The following is a 26,587-nucleotide window of genomic DNA, read 5'->3' on the forward strand; positions in this document are numbered from 1 at the left end:
GAGGATCTCTTCTCATTTGCAAACTATGGAATAGATCACATGCGGTTTGGACCGAAACAGACCGCTCGTCGTTTGCGGTCCGAACCGCATCTACTGCTGCAGTGCGACCAGCGCATTACGATGCGTGTAGTCGGGGGCAGCAATCGGAGGGACTGACTGACAAAATCCGTTGGTCGGTCAGAAAGGCCTCATAATTCCTTAAGGACGGCGTTTCCACCGTCGGGATTATGAGGTTGGCTTCCGTAAGCCTTTCTATGTCGGGCTTTTAAACATGAAAAGGCTGTCGAAAAGCGGCATTGGCGGCCCCATTTCTCCTGCCCCTCCGCATCTGGGCTCCCCTGAACATCCCTACACTGTGTGGCAGGCACCTCCACATGGTGCAGGGATGTTTTCACAAACTCCTATTTCTCAATAGGAGATTGTGCTGCTGGCGGTTTCTGCCCGGTGCACAATCTCCCATTGAGAAATGAGAGTTTCCGACCACACCATGTGCGGACGAATCCAAATAATGCAGTCGGAACCGCCGACCTGAGGTTGGCCGGTCCCCAATCCGCAATCATAATGAGGGCCTATATGTTTGCAGTCGGTAAATTATTAATATTTTGCAACCAGGATTAGGTTGCAAAACATGAATATATACCAAACCGATTCAGTTTTTGGAAGGGCAGCCTTCCAAATATCGAATTGGATTTGAGTCGCAAACACAAACTGCAATATAGTAACAAGTTACTGTATCTCAAATTGCTGTTTGTACATATAAAAATGCATTTCTGAGGTCGCAAATAGATACTCTGAATCAGCCCGTTTGCTATTTCAAAAAGGCAAGTTTCTTCTGGCCCTTAATTGTCTCTGAAGATTACCAATTTATAGAAAAGTCACAAAAGCTACACACAATTACAGAACTGAAGGTACAGATCCCAGAAAATAAGAAGATGGGTCTGGAAGTGGGGTTCAGACTCCAAACATGAAATAGAATCCCCATGTCTCTCTGTGACAGAGGCCGTTTCTCCATTAGGGCTGTGGGGCAGCGCCCCTCTGAAAATTCCAACACATTTACATAAAAAAAATATAAAATAGATCGATTTATTTAGAGATACAATCATATCTCTCAATAAATTGATGTATTTAAGTCTAGGTTGTCAGTTTCAGGTTGCCTGCCCCGCCTCGCTCTGAAGCAGGAGTCGGATGACAGACGTGATGCACAATGCAGGGCTTTCCGTTTTAAAGCCCTTCATTGCCATTGGGGTCTCTGGCTGTATGCAGACTTTAGGCCAGTGACATCATAATCTCAGGGTTTCAGGCGTAGGAGACTTCATCCCTGCATGATTTCAGATGTCCATCATTCAAAGACATAAATCCCACTCTTTCCTCATACGCGAGAGTGGATCCAACCACTTCTGATACGGTGCCTTGTTCTCTGTAATGGTAAGTGTTTGCAAGCTAATGATGTGCTCTGTATATTGTGCCAAGACCCCTCATCACTCTAACCTCCCCACTGTGACACCCCTGGCCCTTGCTGCACATTGCTCGCTCCTTTAGAAGTGGAGTTGCGGTATTTGCTCCCTTGTGAAATGGATCCAAATTAGGAGAAGGGTTTGTTCTTGTTCCCTTGTAAAATGAATCCAAATATCCGAGTCAATCCCAAAGCGAGAGATATGTGATTATTGTGTAACATGTGCTTACAGCGGCCAGTTCTGCAATGTATGGCATTACAAATGGCCCTGTGTACATGCCTTTAAGTTAACACTGATGCTAAAAACATGGATTGACTTGCAAATAATGAATGTTAAAAACGTCAAGGGAATGCATTTTCAGCTATTTAGTTCCTCTCTTATTTTACTTGCTTTACTTAATCTTGCATTCCCCACGAGTTAGCTATGTTATAATGTTATCTGTATTTTTTCTATGCATACTTTGAAGCTTGAGCCATGCCGGGTGTTTGAGGGGGCTTTGATTGAGCGCTCAGGCGTTCAGGCTAAAGCCAAACAAGAGTCCCTTTTAAGTGGGTTGGCCTCTCTGCTGAGCACACAGAACAATGCTTGTGTATTCCATTTGCAACTGCAATTCTGTAGATATGTGCGCAAAGGGGTACACAGATGTTAAAATATTTGCAAGACAAAAGTAAGAGAAATTAGTCTTTAAATTTGAGGGAGTGCAGTGCATGTTGGGGGTGGTGAAGTGACAGATGCAAGGAAGGGCATTCGGGGAACAATGAAAAGAGGATGCTGAAGAGGAAAGAGAGGGGGTTGAAGATGTGCAGATGGACAGGATATGCAGAGAAAAAGAGGAAACATATCTAACAAAGCACAAATAATTGAAGGCCAAAACTCCTTCCACAGGCCTCAATGCTATTTAATTCACAGACTCTCTATTTCAGAATTTAAACATTTCCAATGTTAATTATTTGTAAGAAATCATTGTTGTTACTCATTTATCTTAAACAGCTAACACCCAGTGACAAAGCCAATTATACTGACAGGCTTTAGGCATATGTCAGTGGCTGTGCCATTTATCTAGATAAAATTACATCTCAGAGAGAAACCAAAATACCAGTCTGATGGCACACTATGGGAATCAAAAAAAATATTTGGCATGTTCCTTTATGGAGAGCGTCCACTTTTTTTAATCTCACGTAAAAACCTGTCTGCACATATTTCTATATGACTGTGGGTGCTTATCGAAGACTGGTTAGAGCATATTTTTCCAAAGTTATTGCTTCATGCAGTGCAAGACCCTGGGCAAGCATACATTTTAGAATTAATCATTTTTATTGTGCGGTGATAAGTGCATAATACACAGTTCAGCTGCCTAAATCCAGGCGCCGGCAGAGCGAGAACTAGAGAGCAATACACAGCGCATAAGGTCTACATCCCGGGGGACGACCTCGCGATAATGCAAATCTCAATGGCAGTTCAAGGCACCGCAACCAAGAGACCACTTTTAAATACACAAGAAACAACAGAAAACAACCCCCCCCCCTCCTCGATCCCCCACTCCGCATCATTTCAGGACCTCCCCACTACCAACCCCACTATGAACTACTGGATGTTACTTGTCACGTCAGGCAACCTCTGTACCAGGTGGGTCCAAGGGTATAAGCCGTAAAATCTGTAGGTATTTTGGACATGTTACTTCCCTCAGGTCTTTCGAAAGGATTTGTAAAAAGGGGGCACATAATTTCGCATATTCCTTGCCTTGACCATCTACAGTAAGAGAAAGACGTTCCATTGCCAATAGATGCCAAAGCTTTTGTATCCAATCTTGCGGGTCCGGGACTGACTGAGATCCCCATTGCCTTAAGAGCACTTGCCTTGCAGCCAACAGTGCCAGGGCTATCTGCTTACCCCTCAAGTACTTCAGTGGAAAGGACCCAGGGTGCGGTAGTCCCAGAAGGGTATGTTCAGGCGCTCGTGGCAATGTAATCTGAAATGTTGCATGAATGTCATCAAGAATCGCTGGCCAATAACGCACCAACTTCGGACAGTGACACAGCAAGTGTACTAGGGTACCAGAGCCACCACACTCCGCAAGGAGAGGTCCGATTTGGACTTATCCTAAGATTTAATGCGCACTGGAGTGTAATACCAGTAATAGACCACTTTATAGGCTAATTCCGCACCTGCTGTATTGGAAGCAGTGTGGTGTGTACGATAAAAAATGTGTTACCACTCCTTCGATGTAAGGGGGTCTCCCCAACTCAGTCTCCCATCTAACTTGCGCCTTTGAGCGATGTTTTTTAGGGCGTGTAGTGATCATAGTATATAATTCAGATATGAGCTTACGATCATCTTTTTTACATATTAGCCATCTTTCAAAGGTAGTCATGCAAGCATACATTTTAAGGGGCTAAAGTTGTCATGCAGAACAATTTACACATTACAGTAACAGTTGAACAAATTCATGAAAGATGATATCTGGCAGTTTTTAATGTGTTTAATATTTCAAGACTATACTTTTCCACTGCCTAATAAGCCTTGCTTTATCGCTACATTCATTTGCTTTAAAATGCACCATTTGCCAATCTTTTTTTAATGTCTTTCTCAGGAGAGGGACTCCTCCTGGATCCCAGGTTTATCCATTGAACTTTTCCACATTGCTCGCTATATAAAAATCATGGCCAACGTTTACGGCTCACCACTTTCAAATGTCACCAGCCGACACTGCTCTGTGAGTCTAGCAACTATCACACATCTCAAATATGATCATTTTGCTAAAAGTTGTCCTCAGAAAAAAGTACTAGACTCCATGAGATCTTAGGCCTTTACGGGACAGTGTCTTTTTAATAGGACTGGGTTCTTCTGGCATGGCTAGTTCTTTGTCATTTGGACACAGAGAACTGACCTGCAATTAGCCATCTACCGTACTTCCTCAGATATAGGCCAGTACCTAGCTGGCAGGTAAGCTTCTTCATTTTTTTTATTTTGCTTTCATACTACACTGCCCATACCAAGGAACTATGAAATCCCGGTGCGGCAAACTAGAAGACATTTTTAGTAAAACTCTGCACTGAAATGGAATTTAAGGGGAAAATACTAATAAGGAAAAGAAAAAAGGAATATGCTACTTACCAGTATGCATCTGTTCTTGGCATGAAGGGCTACTGACATTCATATCTGTTCATAGATCGCCGCCTAGTGTTGGGTCCGGATGATTGCACATTGTTGTCCTGGAAGAGTCTTCGAAGTATCACAAGATACGTGGCTCCTCCCCTGGACTACAGTGCGCATGGGCATCCTCTCCATCCCCAGATTGTTTTTCGCCATTGTGGCAGAGATGGAGTGTAATACTGAAAGTGATGACCATGCCTGAAAAGGATTCTGAGAGCTACAGCTGCGACAGGCACCGGGGAGGAGGGCGGGCGATATGAAGGTCAGCAGCCCTTCATGCCAAGAACAGATGCATACTGGTAAGTAGCATATTCCGTTCGAGGTATGAGGGCTGCTGAATTCATATCTGTGCATAGAATAAATAGCAGTTACCTCCTTACCGGCGGGTGCCCGTGCCAGCTGCAGCAGTCTGAAAGAGAGTTCTGAGAACAGCCTGTCCTACAGCAGCTTGCGGTTTGGAGTGTACATCTACGCAGTAGTGTTTGGTAAATGTATGTATGGTGGTCCATGTGGCTGCTCTACATATATCCTCTAGAGGAATGTTACCCAGGAAAGCCATGGAAGCCCCTAACCTGTGTGTGGAATGCGCTCTAGGGGGAACTGTTAACGTGCGCTTAGCCTTTTGATAACAGATCTGGATACATTTAACAATCCACCTAGCTATATCTGACTTGGAGATGGGGTTGCCTTTATGTTGTGGAGAGAAGGCAACGAACAGCTGTTTAGTCTTTCGAAAGTTTTTTGTCCTGTCGATGTAATACAGGAGAGCCCTTTTGACATCTAAGGTGTGCAGTGCTCTGTCTGCCACTGAGTCAGGGTTAGGAAAGAAAACTGGCAGTTCTATGTTTTGGTTAAGGTGGAACTGCGAAACCACCTTTGGCATGAATTTAGGGTTGGTGCGAAGCACCACCCTATTTGCATGAATTTGCTGGTAGGGTTCCTGAATTGTGAGGGCTTGCAGCTCACTGACCCTCCGCAGTGATGTAATAGCTATTAGGAACGCCACCTTCCAGGTAAGGAACTGTATTTCACAGGAATGGAGTGGCTCAAAGGGTGGCCCCATGAGTCTGGTGAGAACAATATTTAGGTTCCAGACTGGTGAAGGGGGGTGTCTGGGAGGGATTACTCTCTTAAGTCCTTCCAAAAAGGCTTTAATGGCAGGCACCCTGAAAACGGAAAGGTGCTGCCTGTTTTGAAGGTAAGCGGCTATGGCCGCCAAATGGATCCTGATTGAACTGTATGCCAGGTTGCATTGGTACAGATGCAACAAGTAACATATGATGTTTTGCGTAGATGCGTCCAACGGATTAATGTTATTGTTGGAGCAGTAAATAACAAACCGCTTCCATTTGGCTGCATAGCAGGCCCTGGTAGTCGGTCGTCTTGCCTCCTTGATGATGTTCATGCACTCAGGAATCCAAACTCTATGACCTCAGGAGCCAAATCGCAAGGTTCAACTGTTGGGGATCTGGGTGCTGAATGTCGCCATGGCTGAGTGAAAAGGCTGGGAGTGAGGCGCAGCGCTGGTGAGGCACCACTGAAAGTTCCAGGAACGTGGTGTACCAAGCTTGCCATGCCCACGTTGGAGCAACCAGGATGAGTGTCATGGAGTGCTGTCGCAGTTTGCGCGCCACCAGAGGTATGAGGGGGGCTGGCGGAAAAGCGTACGCAAATCTGCCTGACCAGTTCATCCATATCGCATTGCCCCGAGACTGCGGGTGTGGGAACCTGGCGGCGAAGTTTGGGCATTTTGCGTTCTCGCTTGTGGCGAAGAGGTCGATGTCTGGATGACCCCACCGTTGGAAGTATGGATGGAGTACTGACGGGTGGATCTCCCACTCGTGCATCTGATGACTGTGCCTGCTAAACAGGTCCGCCATTTGGTTGTCGACACCCGGAAGATGCTCCGCCATGAGGAAGATATTACTCTGAATGGCCCACTTCCACATGCTCTGGGCTAGGTGAGACAGCCGCGGGGAGTGCGTGCCTCCCTGATTCTGGATGTAATACATGGCGGTCATGTTGTCCGTCCGGACTAACACGACCTTGTTGCACAGGTGCAACTTGAATGCCTTCAGTGCCATGAAGATCGCCATCAGCTCCAACACATTGATATGCATCTTCTGCTGTTGTGTTGTCCATAGTCCCTGCACCGTGTAGTGTAGGACATGCGCTCCCCAACCCTGGAGAGATGCGTCCGTCGTTAGCACTATTTGTGGGACAGGCTCTTGGAACGGTCGTCCCCTGCAAAGGTTTTGTGGATTCCACCAATGCAGAGAGTTGTAAGCACGACTGGTCACCAACACTAGGTCTTTTAGATGGCCATGAGCCTGGTTCCACTGTCGGGCTAAGCATTCTTGAAGGGGACGCATGTGCAGCCTCGCGTGCGGGACTATGAATATGCAGGATGCCATCATACCGATCAGTTGCATGAACACCTGCGCTGGGAGGGATCGCTGAGGTTGGAACCTCCGAATGAGCAGCTGCATGCTGTTGACCCTGGCCGGGTTCGGCTGCGCTGTGGCCGACTGGGTGTTTAGTGTCGCCCCTAGGTACTATTGCACATGGGTTGGCTACAGTTGAGACTTTGCGTAGTTGAGTGAGAACCCCAGACTGTGAAGGAGGTGAATGGTCCGCGACACATCGCGGCCGCACTGCTTGGCTGATTTGGCCTGAACGAGCCAGTCGTCCAGGTAGGGATACACGTGAACACCTTGCCTGCGAAGGTGCGCTGCCACAGTCGCTAAGCACTTGGTGAAGACCCTGGGAGCAGTAGTGACCCGGAACGGCAGAACCTTGAACTGGTAATGCTGATTGTTGATCGTGAACCTGAGATATTTTTTGTGACTTGGGTGAATGGGAATGTGGAAATATGCATCCTTGAGGTCCAGGGTGGCTAGGAAGTCGCCCTGACGGAGCAGCGGCAGGACCTGTTGTAAGGTTAGCATGTGAAAGTGCTCCGAAAGGATGTATTGGTTGAGGGGTCTGAGGTCTAGAATGGGCCGCAGGGACCCGTCCTTTTTTGGAATCAAGAAGTACAGAGAGTACACCCCTGTACCCCGCTCTACTACAGGCACGAGTTCTATGGCTCCTTTTTGCAGCATGGAGAGTACTTCTTGCTGCAATAAGTGCGTGTGCTCTGCGGACATAAGACGGTTTCTAGGGGGTATGTTGGGGGGGGGGGGTGTGGAGGACAGTTCTAGACAATAGCCGTACCGGATAAATTGTCTCACCCACCTGTCTGTTGAAATGTCTTCCCAGATTGGCAGGAACTGCTGGAGTCTCCCCCCGACAGGTTTTAGATGGCCGGGGGGCAGTGACAAGAAGTCACTGTTTGTTGGGAGCGGAGGACCTGGCGTTGTTATTGCCGCGGCCTCTCCCTTTGGCGCTGTTCCCACGGTATCCACCCCTGGTGTTTTTTTCGTGTAGGTAGATTGCGTGTTGCCCTTGGGGTACTGGGAATGCTGTAGAGCCTGTCCTCTTGTTGCTCTCCTGTTACCGGAGCGACGAAAGGAACTGCCCTGAAACTGCTGGGACTGCAGAGCCCCCATGGATTTTGCCGTCTCAGTGTCCTTTTTCATTTTCTCAAGTGTTGTGTCAACTTCCGGTCCAAACAGGAAGTCCGGGTTAACCGGCTGATTGAGAAGAGTAGTTTGGATTTCGGATTTAAACCCGGAGATGCGCAGCCATGCATGGCGTCGCAGCATTACACTAGTATTTTTTGCCCTTGCTGCTGTGTCTGCTGCGCCCAGTGCGCATTTGATTGACGCATTGGAGATCAGTTTCCCCTCTTGTATAACCATTTCTGCAGCTTCTCTGTACATATCAGGCATGTGCTGCAGTAACTGTTCTAGGGTGTCGTAGTGCGCCCTGTCGTATCTAGCCAACAGGGCCTGTGTATTGGCTATTCTCCAAAATGTTAGCGGCTTGCGCTGCCACACGCTTTCCAGACGCTTCAAAGATCTTTGACTCTTTGTCCGGAGGGGAAGCGTCACCAGTGGATTGAGAGTTAGCCCTTTTGCGCGCATTAGCCACCACGAGGGAGTCCAAGGGGAGCTGGCCTTCGATATAGGTGGGGTCCACTGGGGCAGGCCTGTATTTCTTGTCGATCCGGGGGTTGATAACCCTGGCTTTGGTTGGCTCCTTGAAAATGTCTGTTGCATGCTTGAGGACCCCTTTAAGCATGGGTAGAGTCTTAGTGGAGCGTTCAGATGTGGAGAAGGTGTCAAATAAGAAATCTTCATCCACTGGCTCGGCATGCATTTCGACGTCATGGTTAAGGGCTGCCCGCTCTATCAATGCATTAAATGCAGCGGTGTCCTCAGTTGGAGATGGTTTAACATTGTAGGACTGAGAGTGCGGAGTGGTATGGGGGTCATCAGGGTCATCGCCTTGATCTCCTGCCCCTAACCATTGATGCGAGACATCCTGATCAGTGTCTGTGTTGTAAGAGTAGGCCATTTGGCCATAGTCCACATTCAAGTCCTCCTCACTCTGTGCTGGAGAATGAGCTATTTGTTGCGAATAGTCCTGAAGTGGTTGAAAAAGAACCGGAGAGGTAGAAGAGACCATCTTCTTTTTGAGGGGAATCCTGTAACCTTCCAAAGGATGTTCAGGCGCGATCTTCCGCTTGTGGACGGTAAGCCTGCCCGACTCCGAGTCAATAAACAGTTTTGCCTGGTTGTCGTAAGAAGGCTCGTGATAGACGACCTGTTCGCGTGTGGACTTGGAGGACACCTTCGCCATCTTGGAAGCCTCGGCGGTGTCACGGCGTTCGAGATGCTTTGGGCGGGCCGTGGGCAGAAGCCCAAACTTTATTGGAGCTGAGCCCGCAGGTTTCGAACTTGAAGCGGCTGCTTCGGGTTTCTTAGACGCCTGTGTAGGCCGCTCGCTTGACCGTGTCGAATCGAGCTCCCGGCGCGGTGCGCCTCCATCCTTGGGCGTCGACGACACTTTCGGGGCGTCCTTGGTCGTGGGTTCAACCCGTTTTCCAAGCCCAGCCTTGAGTCCTGAGAGGTGTGGCTCGAGACTTTTACCCAACTGAAGGCTTTTGCCCTTCTCGCCATGTTTGGTCATCGACGTCAGCGCCGACGCCGAGCCCTTCGAGGCGACGTGCTTGCTGGTCGAGGCCTGCTTCGAAGTCCCAGTCTTGGAGTCGACGGGCATCTTGGACGCCGAAGGATCGTCAACAGCCTTAGTGGAAGCGTGCGTCGACGTCGAACCGACCACCATCTTTAGTAGTTTCGGTTTCGATTTTGCAGAATCGACCGATGGCTCCTTTGAAAAGGTCTTAGCCTGGCTTTGGCGCGGGGCTGTAGACCGTGAGGAAGGATCTTGGCTAAGGCCTTTCGGCGATGCCTCGACCGGAGCCGGAGGGGGCGGAATGTTAATGATAGGCCCCGTAACTGCGGGCGGACTCGGTTCTCCACCGGAGTCGTCATCAACTGCCCCAAGGGCCTCATCGTCGTCCCCTACCTCGAAGACGTCTTGGTCGTGGACGTATTCCTCGGCTTGCTCGTCCACCTCGAAATTGGAGTCCTGCTCCGACGCCAGTTCTGACATTTCTTCGGGAACGCCCTCTTCTTCCTCTTCCTCATCTTGGAAGAGTTCCTCGTCTCCGGCATCGAAGATGTTCGCAGGTGCTGGTGCCGACTGTTGGGCCGACTGCCTCGCCGCGCGTCGTAGTTTAATAGTTTTCTTTGAGCGGAACCTCGAGCAGGCGAAACATTTTGACTCGTTGTGGTCGGGGGACAAACATGTATTGCACACTGGGTGCACATCTAAGTTCGAATATTTTGAATTACAAACGGGGCACCGCTTAAACGGGGTCCGTTCCATCGTCGATGTAGTCTGGGCCTGTGTTGTCGACAGAAATCACTTCTTTCGACGTCGATTGAAGAACTCGAAAGGGACAGGCACCGAACGATACAATACCGACGCTGTGAAGGCCTTTTGGCCTTAGGAATAGAAAGAGTACAAGTTTTTGAACTGGATTCGAGATTAGCCATCCGAACCCAATGGCGGAAAAAAACAATCTGGGGATGGAGAGGATGCCCATGCGCACTGTAGTCCAGGGGAGGAGCCACCTATCTCGTGATACTTCGAAGACTCTTCCAGGACAACAATGTGCAATCATCCGGACCCAACACTAGGCGGCGATCTATGCACAGATATGAATTCAGCAGCCCTCATGTCTCGAACAAGCATTTATCAGCTGGCATGGATAGCATATGAGAGACACCCGGGGTGTATCCTGGTTGTAAACCAGAGCAGTGTACGGGACTGTTATGTTTGACATTATATTATTTTATACAAATATTTTCACTTTAATCTCATTATGGATATGTGGTGTTGTATCACAGAGACACATATATGGCCACTGATCACCTCTTAGCTAAGAAAGGCACTCTAAAAGGTGCCTTGATTAGGAGTAGCATACCTCGATAAGACTGCGGGCACTTGTGTGTAATTTAGCTGATGTTGTGGAACAATTCTTAGTATTGCCTTTTAGACTAAGTTATTTCACAATCTTTGAGTTTAAGATCACTTTTTTAATATTTGAAGACTGACAAATGTTGAAACTCACCTTGCCTCCCTGCTGTTCAAGTTTTTGTAAAGCAGTGGTTACCTGGTCCTTGCATTTTTTGTCCATCAATCTCTTTGAAAGCTACAAAAAAAAGATAATCATTAGATCACATTGAAGCTAAATTCCTTACAGCACGTACACATTTACACATATTTATGAGCACTATATCAGTTTAGCTCCAGCATTAGCATGTACAGCTAAGAACTCGTTTACAATGTATGATTTGAAATAGCCATGTTGAATCACAACACTGAACAACAATTCCTTTTCAAGTTTAATGGCAATCAGTTTTGGTTACATCGCTAACCAGCTAACCTGGAAGAAGAGTGTTATAAATGTTAGCAGGGTTAAAGGAAGTGGCAAGGTTTAAGGAAGTGACAGCAAAGGATGAGGATATATAGAGCAACAACAGCGATACATTGCGGATGAAACAAACGGAGTAGATAAAAATATTTCCGTAAAACAAAACCGGGACGCGACAAACCCAGTGTTTCACAGAACACAAAAGTATATTGGAGGGGGTCACAGTGATCTTTATTTTCAAAACTACTTTATGTTCGTTTCAGCGATATATTCCCCCTTTTTTTTTATTATGAATACATACAAAAAGATATTTACAAAACCTTGGTATTCATAATTATAAAAAATAAGTTAAATATACCCACTATTAAGCATACCAAGCTTAGATTTCTAAAAAACACTAATCCTGCCATCAAACACTAAAGCCCGCATTTCTCCCACTTGAATTACAAACATACCCACCCATCCCTTAATCCTCCCTCCCCTCCCAACCTATCCCCAAAGAAAAGACTGGACAGTTACACAGCATACAATTAAGCAAAGCTGTGTGGAAGCGAGAAGTGACCGCTCGTCCAAGAGATAACAAGAAAACAGACACAGAAACTAAAACTAATATACTTAATTTAGGGCCCGATGTAGGTGGCTAAATACCGGTCGGTAACGGTGAAAATCAGTAAATTTCACCGTTACCGATCGGTATTTAGCCAATTGCAATTTTCGTAATACTGAATGGATTCGGTAATAAGGAATCGGTAAGAAACACCAGTTACAGATTCCTTATTACCGAATCGGAGATACCGAAAACCCCAAATATCGATTCGGTAAATAAAAATCTGTAAAAGAGATGTACCAAAAATCGGTAATCTCAAATTTCATGAAATTCGGTATTTAAGAGTCTGTAATTACCACTGGCTCAAAGCAGGTGGTAATCATGTGCACAGCATTTAAACAGCCCCAAAATGCAACAGTCTCAACACAATGGTGGCCCTCTATGTTATTGCAAGGCGGCTACGACTACAGGCAGCAGGAATGAGGATCTGGAGAAGGGAGGAGCGCATATACAGATAGCGCTTCACACTATTTCAACTGACTGAGGCAGAAATTCATGAAAGGTACAGGCTACACCCCAAAACTATCCCGGACCCGATACGGGACCTGCACCCACTCCTGGAATATCCTACACCAAGGGCGCACGCTATACTACCACATGTCCAGGTGCTCAGTATCCTCCACCTATTAGCATCAGGAAGTTACCAGGGAGTGATAGCTGCGGCAGGTGGTGTGTCGCAGAGCTGATTGTCTCGGTTCCTTAACAATTTCCAGGATGCCATGATGCAAAGGATGCATCACTACATATGCTTCCCCACCACACAGGCCGAACTGCATAAAACAAAAACAGACTTAAACCAAAAGGCACAGTTCCTGCATGTTATAGGGTGCATTGATGGGACACACATCCCTATCTGCCCACCTGTAGCCAACGAGTACATCTACCGTAACAGAAAATCCACCCACTCCATCAACGTGCAGGTCATCTGCGATGCAGCCAACATCATCACCGACATCGTGGCAACATTTCCTGGGAGCACCCATGACTCCTACATATTCCGCAACAGTGGGATATACACACGTCTGGCTGGGGGAGAATTTGGAGAAGGATACCTGCTAGGTAAATCACTGTGACACACTGTGACACACCCTGATGTATACTGCCGATGAATGTGTTGGTGTTTATTATTAATGGCACTTTCATTCTTTCATGATAGCGTATATGCCGTGCAGGAATTCATCCTCACTCCTTACCAGAACCCATCAACCCCAAGTGAGAGACTATATAATGCTGCGCACAAATCAACATGCAACGTGGTGGAGCGGACGTTTGGACTGTTGAAGAGCAGGTTCCGCTGCCTCCACAAAAGTGGAGGCGCCCGTCAGCACCGACCCATCATCTGCTGCAAGATCATCACTACATGTGCTATGCTGCATAACCTGGCAACTAAGAAAGGGACAACAGTCGATTTGACTGACTCTGAGGACGATGACTGTCCATAGCCAGAGCCGAGCACAGCAGGAGCAGCACCAGATGGGAGACAAAGACGGGCTGAGATTACACAGAACTATTTCTAGGTAAGTAAGAAGACACAGCCAGTAGTTGTGTAGGAGTGACGTAGTTTAATAGCTGGTCACTACGTCACATCATGAAGGGCTTAACATAGCAGTCCCAATTCCAAACAGCCTACAAAGAGGTCATGGGTTAATTCACGCATGTATCAAAAACAAGTGTGCCTGGCATTACCTCATGCGCCCCGCACAACATTGCTGCTTCCTTTGTGTACACTGTCCTCATTGGCAATCTGTCCTGTGCCACCACTTTGCCGTCCGCTGTACCTCCTGGACTCTAACAGGGGGCGTTTCACTGATGTGGCTATTTGTCTCCTCACTGTCCGCCACATCACCTTCACCAGTATTGACAGTCTGATTATTTTGTAGCACTTCAAGTGCAGTGGTCACTGTCACCAGCCCACTTGCCACATCCCGGCTGCAGTGTGCCATCTCCTCCTGCATGGCCACCGAGCGCCTGCAGAGCACAGAAGTGGCAGTGGAGAGGCGGTTCACCGCCTTGGTGTAGTTCTCCATTTTATGCCTCTCCCTGCGCCTTGCCATTCTGTCATCGTCCATCTTGCTGCACAGCAGCCTCACTGGACATGTCCCTCATGCCCTCAGCCATGTCCCTCATTCCTTCAGCCAGTGTTGTGTTCATTGTGCAGATGCCCTTCTCTATGCATTGCAAGTGTGCCGTCATGTGCCCCATCTGCTGCTGAACTTATCGGATTGCCTTTCCTTGCAGGCGCTGCACCTTCAACATGTTCACCTCCAGACCCGCATAGACACTCTGAACCTCGCACTGCGAAGGTGGACTGTGTGCCCTAGCCCAACGGTGTCTAGCACCTGTGTGTGGTTGCTCTGTGGGGGACTGTGTACCGGCATTATTGCCATCGTCTGGCACCGTTGGCTGTTATTCCCCCCTGCAGTCCTAGTCGGACAACTCCATCTGTTGGAGGCTGGCAACTGCATGCCTCCTGGGTCTTGGAGATGATAGTGTTGGTGACGCTGCTGGTGATGCCGGTGTTGTTGCCGGTGGTGGTGGTATATCTCCGGGGTGCCTTTCCTGCCTTGCCCGGAGCAGCCCTGCGCGATGTCTCACCTGTGGAGACAGATTGAATATTAGTTCACTTGTCTGGCAGCATTTGCATACAAATAAATTTCATGTCTGCTAATAAATCTGACTGTCCTCTGCTTGCTTATCGCTGATGTGCGTCACATGCCTTGGAGTTCAGTGGGCTGACTGTTATGATAGGTGTTACACTGACTACATCTCCCTTAATGCATTGCTGGTGTTTAGTAAAACCTGTACTGGAGTGGGATTCACACTGCCTCATTGGGAAATGGGGTTAGGGAGTGGGGGCGCAGCTTGGTGTGCATGCATCTTACCTGGTTTGGTTGCAGCTCTGGCTGAGCTGTCTGCATCCCCAATGCCGCTGACACACTCAGGCTCAATGGTGGACTCCACAAGCAGTTCCAGGGCAGTCGGTACAGGTGCTCTATTTTTTCCAACTCCTGTCAGGTTTGCTTGCTTTTTCCTTGCAGACATACTCTTTTTCGCCATACTCCTGAGGTCATACCACCTCTTTTTTAGGTCGTCCACGTCACGGTGGGTCACACCTATGGAATTAATGAGGTCCTGGATTCCAATCCATATTTTTCTTTTTTTTTGCTCCCTCTCACTAAATGTAAGTTTTCTTTTCCTTTCTGCACCATCAGTTTCCCTGTCCTGGCTGTCCATTCTGGTGTTTGATGTTAGGTAGTAAAGTTGCTCCTGTTTGTCTTTCTCTGTTGCCTGCCTCTCCAACAGCTTTTGGTTCAGTGTAGCTGCTTGGGTGTGGCCACTTCCGTGTTGGGAGTAAACAGGATGCACAGGATTGGCCGATTCCTCAATTGCATGAATTTTGAATTACCGATTCAGTATTTACCGATTCGGTAATTAAGGATTCTGTATTTTTTTTCTGAATTTTACTGATTCTGTAAAAATTACCGACTTTTTAAGTACATCGAAAATACCAATTCAGGGGTGGGGAATTCCTATCTCCCGACGCCCGAGACATCTAGATTTCTTAGGAGTGCAAGAGGTTTTAATCTGCATTTTGTCCAAAGGACAAGTAGACAGTTTTATGGTAATATGATACACAGCTGTTCAACCCTGTAGGTCACAGTCAGTAAATAAGTTGCTCTGAGCAGTTTATTGGTAGTGAAAGGGTCAATGCAAAAGCTGGGGCCTGCACTTTAATTTCCCCAGAGCAGAAAAACAAAATGATAAAGCAGAGCTCAAAGTTGGAGCTAGCTCGATAAGCATGTGTGGCTTCCAGGCCCTCCCCTGTTTTCTTTATTTTCTTCAAGCATGAGACACACATCGAGCTTCTGCAGGTCCAGTACTCTGGCAGCAATGGCATGTAAGAGGCGGATTTTTCTGCTCTTGGCCCCTTGCTCTGACTTGAACTGTATGACCCCTGCCTTGTATTCTCTCCTCCACTCCTGGGCCTCATAGGGCTCCAATATGCCTGCTCATCTTCATCTCACTTTGATTTCCCTTCTCATGCACTCCCTCCTTTGCACTTTGCGCTTCACCCGGTGCCTGAACCTGCTAACCCCATCCCCACCCTCCGCCGCCCTCTCTGACATCCCTGACCTGCCCCCTTGGCCTCGCATATCTTACATCATCGAGGGCTTACATTAAAGCTCATTAGTTTCCCCATGGGCTTTCATGCGGGCCTAACTAAGGCCACCCCCAATTCTGTCCTTGCACTAGGCCTCTCATCTCACTTCGTGCCTGCACCAGGGGCTTTGTGAACACTCCGCTTTAGCAACTACAGCAGCTGTAGAGTTTTTGATGGGCCTCTTCAGTCTGCAAGTCCACAGACAGGGTGGGTGGGAGAGTGAGTGAAATGGTGGATGAATAGATGCATGGATGAATAGTGAAAGGGTGAATGGATAGATGCATGTATGAATAAGTGAAATGGTGGATGTATAAATGCATGGATCAATACGTGCAAGAGTGGATGATAGATGAATAAATTAATGAGTGAAAGGGTGAATGGATAGATGCATGGATGAATGAGTGAAAGGCTGGATGGATATTTGGATGAATAAGTGGAGTGAAAGGGTGGATGTTTAGATGCTTAACCCCTTCCACGCTGATGACGAGCTGGGCTCGTCATGGCGTAGCCTCCTCGCACGCTGATGGCGAGCCCAGCTCGTCACATAAAGTGCGTTTTTCAAAATCTCAGCGCAGGAGCGGAATTCCACTAGCGCGCATGGTGATAAATGAATGAGTGAAAGGGTGGATGGATAGGTGCATGGATAAATGAGTGGATGGATAGATGCATGTATGAATAAGTGAAATGGTGGATGTATAGATGCATGGATGAATACGTGCAAGAGTGGATGATAGATGCATACATTAATGAGTGAAAGGGTGACTGGATAGATGCATGGATGAATGAGTGAAAGGCTGGATGGGTGGATATATGAATGAGTGAAGTGAAACAGTAGATGCATGGATGAATGAGTGGATGGATGTAAGGATGGATGTGTGAAAGAATGGTAGGATAAGTGCAAGGGTGAATTAAGGGATGGGTGAGTGGATGGATAGGTTGAAAGTGGATTGATGAGTGAAAGGATGGACGGCTTATTGAAAGGGTGGATTAATGGGTGAGAGAGTAGATGAAGATGGCTGAGTGGATCTGGATGGATGGACTGGTGGGTGGGTGGCTGGGTGGAAGGGTTGATGGGTGGACAGTTGAGTGTAAAGGTGGATGGAGGGATTAGTGAATGGGTGGATGGATATATGAGCGAAACGGAAGATGGACGGGTGAAAGGGTGGATGGACGAGCGAAAGCATAAATGAAGGAAGGGAAAGGGTCGGTGGATAGAGGAGTGAAAAGGAGGGTGGATGGATGAGTGAAAGGATGGATTGAGGGATGAGTGAAAGGGTGGATGAATAGGAGTGAAAAGGAGGATGTGTGGGGTGAAAGGATGAATGAATGAGCACAAGGATGGATGAGTGAAAGGAAGGTGGGATGGATCAGTTGGATCGATAGGTTGAGAGATGGCAGGGTAGGTTTGAACAGGGGCTTCGTGAACGCCCCGCTTTAGCAGCTACAGTAGAGGTGGAGCTCTTGATGGGCCCCTTGTGTCTGCAGCTCGGCAGACAAAGATTCGTAATTAATGTGAAAGGATGAATGGATGTGTGGGTGAAAGGATGAGTGAGTGGAAGTGTAGCTGGCTAGATGGATGGAAGGATGAATGAATGAGTGACCGGGATGGTGGATGGATAAAGAGGTTATAATGAAGGAAAGGGTAAATGAGTGGATGGGTTACAGGGTGTAAGGATTAGAGAGTGAAAGGATGGATGAGCGTAAAGGATAAATGGATGGATGAGTGGAAGGATGGATTGATGGATGGGTCAAAGGGTGGGTGGATAGATGAGTGAAAGGGTGGGTGTATGGATGAGCAAAAGGATGGTTGAAATGGATAGGTTTGGAGATGGATGGGTAGGTTTGAATATGGATGAGTGGAGGGACTGACGGATGAACAGATGGACGAACAGATTGGTGAAAGGCTAATGGATAAAAGAATGAATGGGTGCCAATGTAAAGGTGAGATGCTAGATATCAGTGGGTGAAAGGATGAATGGATAGATGTTTAGATGGAAGAGACAGAGCTAATCTGTCGAGGATTCCAATAACTTTTTTCGCTTGCTTGGTGTCATAACAACTTTGGATGAACGTGGGGGCTATTTTAATTTTCTGGTTACTCACTTGACCTACACTATGCTCCTTTCTCTACCTTGGGATTATCAGGTGGGTATGGTGCTGTATGCCAGCACGTTCTTACTAGACCTCTAGTATTTGGTCTCATAAAGGCCACATTGCCATAAAAATTCCTGGCACTGAACAACACTACTTTGGAAAAGAGAAGAATGCTGTGACACACAATGAAGCCAGCTCACAGATAGGAAGGGATAGCATTTTATTAAAAACAAAAGGTCATGGTTAACTCAGGTTTAATTAGGGGCTCAAATGTTAAAATCACAAAAGTGCACCCATCATATATGTCCTTGTATTCATGCAGATTTAAGTTTTTCATGAATTCATATGAATTTCCTTAAGTAGGCCAGGAAACCGTAGTCCTAGAAAACATTTGTGAATTGCATCTTAGCATGAGCAAATATGAATATGCCCCAGCGGAAATCTGTTGAGTGTTTACAAGTTCACTTTTTCTCCAACCACATTTTTCCCAGCCCTGGAAGAAACTTTACTTCTGCCATTGTCCGGGGTAAATTGCCGACCTTTCTCAGTATGGGAAAAAATTAGAGAAGAGCTGGAGAAAAACTCCAAAATTCAAATCCTTCTATAGTATTAGCCTGACCTAACCAGAGAGGCTATTATCAGAGCTCTTCTATAAAGAGATTGCAGTCATTATTTGACGGCGCACTACATGGCACCAAAGGGACAAGTGGATTTTGTTACAGGACATGTAGATTTATGAAGCTACTTGTCCCATGGACAAGTACATATTTAATTAAATTCCACACCCCTGCAATTTCTTAATACCGAATCAATAAAATCCGGTACTAAGGAATCGGTATTTCACAATTACCTACTTCTGGCCCAAGATGTCCTAACCATGGTATACTTCAAACTCTTCCCAGAGTCAATATGTCAAAGTACATCTTCAACAGTGCATTTCTTTTTTCACTTGGATCTTTCAGACCGTTTTCTACCTTGGCTATAATGGGGACTTCCACTTTTTCACAATACCTATCCGCAACAATTACTGATTTCAAAACTAACACTTCAAGCCCCCGAAGCTATCTATGAAAAACACTGAACACAGTTTAGGGGTGCTTTTTTTAACTAGAAAGTTAGTCTTCCACTACAAACAGCTCCCTCCAGTAAATGAGCATTTCATCAAAAGACCGAAACCAACAACCAGAATGCCTTTAAATCCTTACGTGACAGGAGCACAATATTGCCGGAAGTAGACCTTCTATTGCAACAATCCTAAATTAGGGTCTAGAGTCTAAGGGTTTCATTTAGACACTGGCAAAAGGTCCAACAGAAGGGTAAAAGTAATGAGCCCCTCCTCCCAGGTGGAGGACCACCTGTTCCATTAAGAGACCCTCACCTCCGTGGCTCTCTTTGTTCGAAGGAGAGACACTCCCATGTTGGCTCCTGTCGAAACTCTGAAGGTTTGCAGAATGGGCGCCATGTTTAAAGCTTCGCTTAGCAAACTTTTTTTCTATCGAGAAAGCATGCTTCCACCGCAGGACTTTCTTTTCGTTGCTGAGAAAATAAATGGCCAAGATGCACAGCGAGCCTTTTCCCTGCATGTCGGGTCAATTCTGCATGTTGCCTGTCCATTTTCACTATGCCCGACATGGCAGATAAGAGTAGGGAAAATGAGGGACTGTAGAACAGGACGACACACAGTGACCTTGGTGGGTATGCAGACAGATAAAGGGTTTAAACAGATTGATCTACTGAAGGTTCAGACAGCGTAAACCTGATGCTTCACTACACTCTAAACAGAGCAAGGGAGCCGCATGTTTGGCGAGCTGGAGTTAAAAGCTAAACACCTGCACCAATCCTGCTCATTTCGGTCTCATTATGCTCCATCTTTCAGTCATGTGAAGTTCTTTGCTAGTTTTATGTCACTATTATTGAGAGTATTGTTGTACGTGGTTGTGGAAAGCAACATCTAGTCTGTTGCCAAATCCACTGGTGCTTTGACCTCTTTTGGAGTTTGTAAGAGATTGGAGTATTAGTTGAAGGCAGTGGCGGTTTTACCGTAGGGGCAGTTGGGCGTTGCCCCACTAATAATTTTCGGGACAATTGATTTGTTTTGGATTTGTTTACAAAGACATTTAAATGCGCACCATCGCGCTGCGGCTCCGCACCACCCACGTCAATAATGAAAGTCACGATCACGTGACACTGGCTGACTCACAGTACCATGGTGACGGTCGCACCACACTGCGCATGTGGTGTTTTCCCGGCTGCCTTTCTTCAACTACTGAAGGCTATGGCATTTGAAAAGCAAGCACCGCTGAGTACGGTGTTTGCCGCATGCCACAGACTTCAGTGGTTGAAAAGGGGGCATCGTTTTTTTCGTGCTCATACCAATCCTGACGCTGCTCTCTTTAGAGACCATCCCTCCTCTGAAGAGAGCAGCGTCAGGATTGGCTAGTGTGGGTGCGGAGTTCTTGTGTGCTTCACTGCTGGCCTGCCTTAAGTTGACAGCAGCAGTCTAGTGTTGCACCGCGGCCGCGGGGGTGGGAGCGTCCAACGGTGCAATGCTCAATCACTGAATGGCTAAACACTGTTCAGCCATTCAGTGATTGGACAATCCTTCAGTTGCTGGGCAAATCGGGCCGGCCCACAGGCACCTCATCATCCGACCCCATCTTAGTCTGCACACGAGCGCACGTGGACTCGAGGACGGAGGAGTGTGTAACTTGTCGTCGCTGAGTGAGCACAGAAGTACAGTAGAGTTAGATTGACTGACCATCAACCGAACACTATAGTACAGTCACACTGTGACGTGACGACGACGCATAGGTACGTGTCGCAGTCGCAGCAAGGTGTGTGAGGGCTGGGGAGAGGTTGAAGATGAGATGATTAATTTAAAGCTAATATAATGGTGGTTTTGCCAGTGCTTGGCCTTGTTCTTCTTTGAATCACCGGGCTGTACACGGGCTTGAGTATGCGTGGACCTGCGCCCCCTTCGCAGCTGCCGGAGATGCGCAGGTGGAGTGAACCCAGCCGTGACCTTGTGTTTGAGACTGTGGCTCATGCGGGAACTCGTCGTGGGTGGGTGTATGTCAGCAGCTCTGACAGTCGACACAACGCCTACTCGCCGGGATCACACTTCATCCACCTCGAACACTTTCAAATTCAAAGCCCGTCCGTGTCTGGGGAGCTGTCGAGTGATATGATATCTGCTTAAGTTAAGCAGATATCACTCAGTCGACAGCTCCCCAGACACGGACGGGCTTTGAAAGTGTTCGAGGTGGATGAAGTGTGATCCCGGCGAGTAGGCGTTGTGTCGACTGTCAGGGCTGCTGACATACACCCACCCACGAGTTCCCTAAAGGCAATGCTGTTGAGGGTGCGTGATTACATATATTTACTTGTGTAGAGGTGAGAGAATGCGCAGGCGAGGCTGTTTGAAGAAATTAGTAGAATGTTGCTCGGGTGATGGACAGATGACCGGAGGGTGTGTACAGAAGCCAATCAGTCACTTGAACTAGGCATTCAGTGAAAACTGTACTCATTGTTTATACGCAGTTCGAACGGCGCGCGGCGATAAGATTTTAAGATGAATACAGATTGCAAAGTTGCCAGAACAGACCATTGCAGGTGCCCAAATGTGTAGCGCGTGAAACAACAGTTGAAGTGCAGAAATGTTATCTGATGCGATGGGGGTGGCTGTGCCCAAGTAACAGGTGCCAGAGCTCACCAGGGAGGGGTGCATGGCAGGCGGCAGGCTCATGAGCCGACTCGTGTCATTGTAAAAGTCAAAAGACCAAAATCACGAGGCACTTGTAGGAACTTTTAATAGTTCATGTTTCCTTACATCCTTTCGCCTTGTTATTGGGGTCACCTTGTATAGGGTCGTGGGCTCCTAAAGAATACATTAAAAACTGACCTTCTTTATAGAAACACAAAGAAAATATTTTATGTGCCTAAGTCATTTCCTGTCCGCATTTCGACACATATTTAATCACTAGATGGAGCTACAAATCCAGGTGGAAAATGATAGGAGGCATGTGTTTATTGTCGCAATAGAAGTCCAATAATGACTTTCAAAGAATGCAAGCAGGCTGACTGTAAGCAGGCTGACTGTGTTGACCCTTTGCTTGGGGTGGTTTTTGGCAGACACCATGGAAAACTAAAGATTTACGGAATTCGCTTTTTATTGCACTGAATTAACACTGATGGGCTTTTACGCCCCACCACTTTCAAATGTCACCAGCCGCCACTGGTTGAAGGAGTGGGAAATCACCTCAAATAATAATCGCAATCGTTGTCAGGGTGAACCACCAAAGTAACTAAATAAACCTGACTGCTCTTAGCAAAGAGCAGTCGGGTTTAATTTAGAGGCAATGTATAAAGAATTCATGCAGTATTCAAACAGTAATAAAGTGAAACCACAATATAAGAAAAATCCCAATGAAATTTTGAAAAATAGAGAATATTTTTAAAGCTGAAAAAACACCAAAATGCCAAAAAAACAATAGGTATAATCAGATATGTGATTTTTTAAATGTTGATTTACAAGTACAGCACCAGAAAGCAAATAGCACCAACCGGCAGCTAGACTTATTCACAAACTGCCAAGATGGCTCTCTGCAAAACCCTTGCTGCTGAAACTTCACTGGCTACCGTTGGCTCAGCTGGCTGTTTTTAAGACTGGCTGCTTAGCATTTGAGGCCTTACATGGTAAAAGCCCCAGATTTATAAACAGTATGATCACAAAGCATGTACCCCCACGTAGTCTCCGATCGGCCCACTTCCACTTGCTCACCACCCTTTCCTTTAAACGGAAACGGCTAGGAGGCTGCTGGTTCGCCTAACTAGCACCTACATTCTGGAACTCTTCCCCTAGCACTCAGGAGCAGTGATAACCTCCTGTGCTTCAGGAAAGCCTTGAAGACCTGGCTGTTTGCGCAGGCCTATGCATAGTTACTCAGCTGTGACATCCTTTCTGATTAGCGCCATGAAACCTACGGGTGACCGAGCGCTTTATAAGTTGTTATTAACATGACATAAAATAACATCACCGCAGTTACCTGGTCACGCTACAGTGGATTGAAGCCTATAGTTAAGGCTAGTCGCAACAGAGCACACATCAGAAACTGAGACCAGGTTCATCCAGGAGGAAAGTTTACTTTCTGACATAGAAAATTTAAGGAGACAAAGTGGTTGGGGGCACTGCAATCTAGAAGATTATCCAAAGTGGAGATCAACAACAGTGAGTTATTGAAGTGCACAGTACCAGTGAGGTCGTTGACAAAGGCAGTAAAGGTCTGAGCGGGTGCAGTCCACAGTCCATGTCCAGGAAGGCCTTGATGTCTACGGATTGCTGCTCAGCCCCCATGATGCCCTCTAAGTTAGGACTTAATAACTTTTCCGGAAGTCAGAACTCCTTCAGAGAGGTAAATGGCTGTGACTTTGATGGAGACTCCAGTTCATTTGGTTCTGCTGCAAAACTTTGGCAACATTCTAAAGTTCCAGCTCCTTCAGTTTGGAGACAGTAGCAGAAAGCTGTAAGATGAGCCACGGGTCCAGGATGTGGAGGGCACCACTTGGGGGTTAATAGTAACTCCAACAGAGGTCAGCAGCAGGGTCCAGAGTGCCGGACCATTTGGAAATGGTGTGGTGGGCATTTGCAGGGAGAGAGGACTCTGGAATATTGTTGTGTAACTGTTGCTCAAACATGGGGTCAGAAAACTGCCCGTTGGAGTCACTTCTGGAGCCCATGGTTCAAGGCAAGCAGGTCCAGTTCTCCCTCAGGTTTCAGATAGCAGGTCAGTCCTTCTTCTAAACCTCACAAGTCCAGAAGTGTTCTGAGGAAAGGTATTTGGGGAGGCCACTTTTATGCCTGTGGGTGGTGGGCAAAGCTTTGTTCACCCGCTAAGCAGGTCAGTTCCTGTCCCCCACTGGGTTTGGCACCAGCCTGGCTACAGAGACTAGGTGTGAGCTTAATCAGCCTTTGACAAGGTAGGCATTATTTGAAGCTCAGGACCCTTTATCCACTGTCTGGGAGCAATACACATCTCACCACAGAAGAGCCATTAGGGGTCAGGTGACAGCTGGACACCAGCAGCAAAGACTTTTGGTTTTATGTAGGAAAATGACAACTTTCTAAAAGTGTTATTTGTAAAATAGTAATATAAAAATCGGACTTGATTATTAAGGTAGATTTTAAAATAATATTACAATTAGTGGTCCTTGAGCCATTTTTCTACCTACTCCAAACTGAATTTAGCACTTATTGAGGGTTACAGTGTTAACCACTGTTAACCTATGGGAGGGGCCAGCCTTGCCACAAAGAAAAACAACTTTGACTAACAGGGCATGTAGAACATTAACTATATGTGCCCTACTTATTAAATACCATGCACAGTGTTCAATGGCCATTTAGTGCCAGCCTTAGGTGTGACTTATAAGAATTAACAAGCATTTACAATGCAATAGGTCTCGCAACTGAGTTTTGGAGCTATTGGCATTGTAAATGGCAATGTGTTTAAAAAAATTAAAAAGCATTGTTATTTACAATACTAAAAGCAACACAGATTGTATTGCATAGGACATTAGAAACCCTGCATGCAGCAAGCTGGCTTTCTAAGAGTGGACTGAATGAGAAACAGCACTGCAGAGGTGACCAGTCCTCTCTGCAAAAGCAAGACAAAAATTAGGCTACTGAAAGAAGCACGGCAAACACACAAGTTTATTTGAACACGAAGAGTCAGAAAAGAGCACCGATGCACATAATTGAAAAGGGGAATGTTGTACACATGAAGCAGGAGTCTTCGTTGGCGGTGAATATAGCTATGGTTTATTTACGATACAAGGTATAAAAAACCCAACCAGCAGTGCCAGGCTCTCGATTCACTCTAACGGCTCTGTGACCGAACCTCGAGCTTGCAGGCACGAGAACATGCCAGCACGAGCTCGGCGTGCGTCACAAATCCACGTGCCAAGTATAAACATAACAGGGACCCCAATGGCTGCTATGTGAAATTGCAATCTTAAAAAACATCAGCAGCTAGCAAGGAGGGGTCCTGGGCACATCACAGCATGCGACTGTGCCTTGGGTCGGGTCCATTAGCTGATGGACAATAACGCGCACTTCAAATCTGCCTACAAACGCTCCATGAAACACTGGAAATATCCTTTCCAATACATGCCATACTACTGATACTGACATTGGGTTGAGGCCCCTGTTAATCATTTCATGTGTCTTGGCTAAGACTTTCTGGGAATAAGTGATATTTTAGGTGAGCGCTGGCTAGCATTAAAGTTTTATATTCATCGTAGCGACAATGCTTCTGCTTTGAATAAAACAAGCCCATAGCCCGGTACTGCTAGAACCTAGTTCATCAGATAAAAAAAGACGTCATCCTTTGCATAATGGACTGCAGGGAAAATGTAGAGCGGTGAGGGAGGCAGAATGAGCAAGAAGAGGGAACTGGAACGGAATTAAAGAATGCATGTATGTATAGAAATACCTTTGTAAATTCCTTTTCTTAAACTAATTCCTTTTCTTAACAGTTCAGACTACGTCATTGAAGAAACGAACAAATTTGGGCCCACAGCCTCCTGAACACGTTTGAACCCCTCTCAGAGGATTGATAAAACATAAAATAAATAATGATGGGAAATGGTTTGTTTTTAAACGAACACTGGATCAAAAGTTGAAATTAAAATATGTTTAAAAAATGTAAAGGCGAGCGCAGCATTTGTTATGTATGCGCCCTTCTGCTGATGGAGAACTGCATTAATGTCACCCACCGATGGACTTCCAATGAAAAGCAAAACGCGGCCAGGCAGAACTTCAGTTACCATTCAATCAGCGGGAATCAGAAACCTCACTAGAGCCTTTGATCTCCGATCCTCTTTTAGACACAGAATGGGGGATGAACTGAACCTTGCCACCAGGATGAATGGAGAAGCAGGTACAAGACAATTCACTGCCACACTGAAGTCTCACACATTCCACTGCAAAAACAGACATGCCTTCCCAGAGGAAATAAAACATGTTAGTCAACTCAGCAGCAAAGTGCTTCTATATATTTGTTATAGTGCCTCTAAACAATTCGCTAGGGAGCAGTTAAACATAACAAGGGTAAACAAGCAGAAGTGGGTGCAAGAAAAAAAATCGGGTGCCATCGGAGGCATCAGAAGCTCGGGCTGGCATGGACGCGTAGCAAGTAGATTTTAATAGTGGACATGTCCATTGTTGTCTGCGT

General features: G+C 46.6%; 1 protein-coding gene across 3 annotated transcripts in view; it reads right to left on the bottom strand.

Moving 5' to 3' along the window:
* The window catches only part of PACRGL (parkin coregulated like), a 239,588-nt gene that overhangs the window by 12,223 nt on the left and 200,778 nt on the right, over positions 1-26,587 (bottom strand). For all 3 annotated transcript variants that reach the window (XM_086964036.1, XM_086964035.1, XM_086964037.1), the window contains exon 7: positions 11,194-11,274. In XM_086964036.1, the coding sequence (XP_086820162.1) occupies positions 11,194-11,274 (81 nt within the window). The remainder of the gene's footprint in view (positions 1-11,193; positions 11,275-26,587) is intronic.

This window comes from Lissotriton vulgaris, chromosome 3_2, assembly GCF_964263255.1.
Source record: "Lissotriton vulgaris chromosome 3_2, aLisVul1.2, whole genome shotgun sequence".
NCBI classification, from domain to species: domain Eukaryota; kingdom Metazoa; phylum Chordata; class Amphibia; order Caudata; family Salamandridae; genus Lissotriton; species Lissotriton vulgaris.